Source organism: Colobus angolensis, unplaced genomic scaffold (assembly GCF_000951035.1).
Source record: "Colobus angolensis palliatus isolate OR3802 unplaced genomic scaffold, Cang.pa_1.0 Scaffold54, whole genome shotgun sequence".
Taxonomy (NCBI): Eukaryota; Metazoa; Chordata; class Mammalia; order Primates; family Cercopithecidae; genus Colobus; species Colobus angolensis.
In genome coordinates this window covers 4,674,218-4,678,791 of record NW_012118932.1, presented here as the reverse complement: position 1 = coordinate 4,678,791, position 4,574 = coordinate 4,674,218, and the positions used below count along the sequence as shown (strand labels likewise).

Sequence of the window (4,574 nt, the reverse complement as noted above, 5' to 3'; positions counted from 1 at the left end):
TGCCTGGCCAGGGGTCTCTTTTCTTTTTTTTAACTTCCAACTTTTCTTTTAAGTTCAGGGGTCCATGTGCAGGATGTGCAGGTTTGTTACACAGGTAAAAGTGTGCCCTCGTGGTTTGCTGCACAGATTGACCTATCACCCAGGTGTTAAGCCCAGCATCAATTAGCTATTCTTCCTGATGCTCTCCCTCCTCTCACCTCCCACCTTCTGACAGACCCCAGTGCGTGCTGTTCCCCATCTGGCTTCCTTCTAAAAGACCAGCAATTGCAAGATCAGGACAGCAGTTTCCTGGAGCTAAGCCACAGCTTCCACAGTTCAGTCATCCCAGCTCCCTCAGGCCTACCTGAGTCCCTGGATTACCTGATCAACCAGAGTAGGATTTGCATCTGTGCTCTATGCCCCAGAATTCCGAAAAAGAAATCTACAGCCATCTCTCCTTCCCCAGAATGAGTTAAGCTTACTTAACTTATTACTCAACTTACTTAATTCTATTACAGATCCTAATAGAGGTTTCTGGTGAGCATCTGTAAAAGTGTTTGATCACCTGCAACAATGAAGAAAACTGGGGCACCTGGCTCATTATTGAATCCTGTGATACCAATGTCCTTTCTGTGAGTGAGAGAATTAAAGTATCAGGCTATAAACTTTACAAATACAGCAATTAGTTAGAGAAGAATAAAGAGCCATGTAATTTTTTCCCACACTCTTATCTACATGTTGAAAACATCAGAGCTAACAGAATTGTTCAGTAGCGAATACAGGTGAATAGATTTTCGTTCTTTAAAAGCCTTCATTCTGAAGATTTCAAAGTGCTGTGCTATCGTCGAGCTTAGCGTGGTACAATAATGCAAGCCACAAATATGAGCTGCCTTCATAATATTAACTTTCCTAGCAGCCACATTAAAGATGTAAAGAGAAGCAGGTGAAATTTTTACTTAACCTAACTAAAATATTGTCATTTCAATGTGTTAACAATATAAAAATTGTTAATAAGATACTTTACTATTTTTTGACTAAATTCTTCGAAATCTGGTGCATATTTTACACATAAAGCATATTTGAGTGTGGACTAGCTACTTTTCCAGTGCTCAGAAACTACATGTGGCCCGTGGCTGCCTTACTGAACAACACAGATGTAGATGAAATCATGTTTCCTTCAATTAGCAAACAAGAACAGGTGGAGGGAGAGCCGGTACGGATTTGCCCCAGAACTCACAGGGAACCAGGAGGCCAGCCAGGAAACTGACATCATTCTAATCTACAAACCATGTTCTCCAAGTTCTTTGGGGCCCCTAAATGTGCCCTCACTCTGAGCCTTCCCCCGTCTGTCTCTGTCTCCTTTCTTCACTGTCTAACTGGAGCTACCTGTTGTACGGTGAACAGAACAGGATGTGGAGAAGGAGTGGGCTGGATTCCCAGTCTGTCTCTTGCAGGCTAACGACCTTGGGCAAGTTATTTAACCTCCCTGGTCTCAGATTTCTTTTCAATAAAATCGGATTAGTTCTTTCATCACTGAGTTCTGAGGATTATATAAAATCATAAATGTAAACACTTCAGCACCAAATCAACACTATAGTTTTCAACTTTTTAATAATTATTTTTAAGTGTGTGTGTGTGTGTGTGTGTGTCTGTGTGTGTGTGTGTGTTTGATGAAAAGAGCAGTGGGGAAATAATTGGAGACATGCGAAATTTTTAAAATACGTGTTAAGAATCCCAGGCCACATTCTACTCCTTCTTTAGTGGTTGATGCTTAAAACTTCTCTCCACGTTTATAAAAAGCATGACTTCAGCCCAAAGCCCCCTAAGCCTAGGTTATGCATACATACCCGAAGCATGAGAATAAAAGAGGAGTTCTTGTTTTCACTAGAGTTTGTTCAATCACATAGCAACCCAGATAATAAGGAGGAGACATCCCATTGAGCACCACACGGGGCTCTACAAATACTGTCAATGTCTGAGGAAACATCACAGGTTCATTGCGTATGAAGATGGCAAGAATTCTATCATCCAGAGGTCATAAGTTTCTTAGCCCCTGCAGGTTTCCCCACAATAAAATGGTGCTTTGCAGCTCTTAAGGAACCTTACCAGACTGAAACCTTTCAAGGTCTTAAAGCCTGAAGCGCAAATGCTACACTCTATCTTCTAATTTAGCTGCAGTCCCTACTCACAGCATTGGGCACTTCGAGAAGACTAGTAAAATAAAGGGAAGACTCACCAGTTCATCCTCCTCTCCCTGGTTGAGCAAAGCCCGATGGTCCTTCTTACTGTTCTCCTCCATCTAAACTCAGCCAGTGAGGATCTCTCCTGGCTAACTCCTTGGAGAAATGTAAAAATCCCTTGGGCTTCTGTGAACTTGGAATCGTCAAGACTGGTGATTGCTCTTCTCGGGCGCTTTTAAAATCTCTTAACACACTTTGCCTATTAGACTAACAAAGGAAAGAAAGAAAATCTTCTCAGGAGCAAGATTGGTCTGTTAATCTGGTTCTTGTGGGGTTTTCCCTAGTGTTTGTTTATTGAGCTAGATATGAGTGCGTCAAGACTTGAGGAATGAAGGGGGAAGAAGTTGGTGAACTAGAAAGACAAATAATTTTGGATGCAATCCATAAATGTCTCCACCAAGGAATGAAAATACTTACTTTGCTAAAAACCTAAGACAAAAGGATTAGCCAGTGAGAGATGTATAAAATCCCTGCAGACAATGAACATACTGGGGGTGACAATGAGAACTGAAGGAAGGGAGATAGGCTTATGATAGAGAATGTAGGAATCATTTTGGAATTAGAAAAATCTGAGTTCTAATCCCTGCTTTACTGATGATCCTAGACAAATCACTTAAAATCTGAAATTTCGGTTTCTAGTACTTAACAATGTCAATAATAACTATACGGTCACACAAAGATTTAAGATGATATTCATAAAAGGCCAACGATAGCACCCACCACACTCAGTAGGAGAGAAGTAATCATCATCACAATCATTTACACTAACCAAGAAGAAAGAGGCTTTAAAAAGTAAATCAAATTAATAACTTGATTCTTTTCATTTTCTCTTTAGAGTTTACAAAAGTTTCCAAATGAGCAAAGTAAGTGGAGGGAAGAGATGCTAGAAAGACCGAGGATTAAGGATATAGCCCAAATTTCAACACCACTGAATTTGATATTTTCTTTAGAAAATAGGTATAACGTGATACATTCCAGAGTTAGTTAATTTGTTTGTGATGAAATCTTTTGTCATTTTATTGGCTCTTACTGTATCCTTGCACTTTGACTGTGGAAGAAAATGTGCTGTGAATGAAAACTGTTAGAGGATGATACTTGGCTGTTACTACTGACTGAAATAGTCATTGATTGCCTTGAGCAGGCACAAGTGTCCAACTTGATGTTCAGGAGAGTTTGATGTGCTTTCTAAACAGGAGAAAGTGGCTGATGAGAATAAACAGAAAGACAACTGCAGTTCTTCATGTTTGTTCATTTGAGACAGAGTATTGCCCTGTCCCCCAGGCTGGAGTGCAATGGCACAATCTCTGCTCACTGCAACCTCCACTTCCCAGGCTCAAGAGATTCTCCTGCCTTAGCCTCCCGAGTAGCTGAGATTACAGGCACCCACCAGCAGGCCCAGCTAATTTTTGTACTTTTAGTAGAGATGGGGGGTTTCATCATGTTGGCCAGGCTGGTTTCGAACTCCTGACCTCAAATGATCTGCCCACCTCAGCCTCCCAAAGTGCTGAGATTACAGGCGTGAGCCACCACAACAACAGCCCGTTGTTGTTTTAGGAATAATTATACCAATTTTAAAAGCATTCCCTGACCTGTTCCGACAGACCCAAACAAATGTGGTGGTGTTGTCTTCAAAAAAGATAATTTTTGTGTCATTAACACGATGGAAGAACTTTTTAAAAAACGTAACTGTCAAGTATTCTATTTGCATTTCGGAGACTGTTCATCTATGCTAGATTGTCATTGTCCCTCCTTCTCCCATAAAAGTTTGCTAGGAATCCATGTCATGGCTTGTAGCTGTCCCTCTAACCATACCATGGAAACGGAGGCACCCAATGTGAAAAGGAGCATTTGCTGGGCATCTCTGATACCATTCATGTTTTACTCATAGCTGAGTAATCAACATATCTAGAATTATTTTGCATTGCCTAAGTCATATGTAGATAGTGAATGTTATGTAATATACCTGGCAGGTCTGTTTTAATTTAATTGAATCAAGATACAAATACTTTGTAAAAATATTAATAATAACAAGGTGATCAGGGGAGAGACTACAAAGACGTGAGGAGCTAAGGGCACGTGGCTACCTGGGCAAAGAGGGTTCTGAGTAAAAGGAATATCAGGTGTCAAAATCCTGAAGCTGGTGGCCAGGAAGGAAGCCAGAGTGCCTAGCGCAGTGTGCACAGCGACCAGAGTCACAGGATCCCAGGAAGCAAAGTGACGTTGTGGACATATTTGGCACTCAGAGAAGATCGTTCTTTATGTCCCCCTTGTCTAAGTGATAAATTTTTTAAGTATGAGATAGAATTACTAGCAATGGCCAGAAAATAAACATAGACAGTAAAATGGTCTTTTATT

General features: G+C 40.8%; 1 protein-coding gene across 1 annotated transcript in view; it reads right to left on the bottom strand.

Moving 5' to 3' along the window:
- ATP13A5 (ATPase type 13A5) overlaps nt 1-2,396 on the bottom strand; it is a 118,151-nt gene extending 115,755 nt beyond the window's left edge. Inside the window, exon 1 of the mRNA XM_011961226.1 lies at nt 2,216-2,396. Within this exon, the coding sequence (XP_011816616.1) occupies nt 2,216-2,278 (63 nt within the window). The 5' untranslated portion in view covers nt 2,279-2,396. The remainder of the gene's footprint in view (nt 1-2,215) is intronic.
- Nucleotides 2,397-4,574: the final 2,178 nt, after the last annotated feature.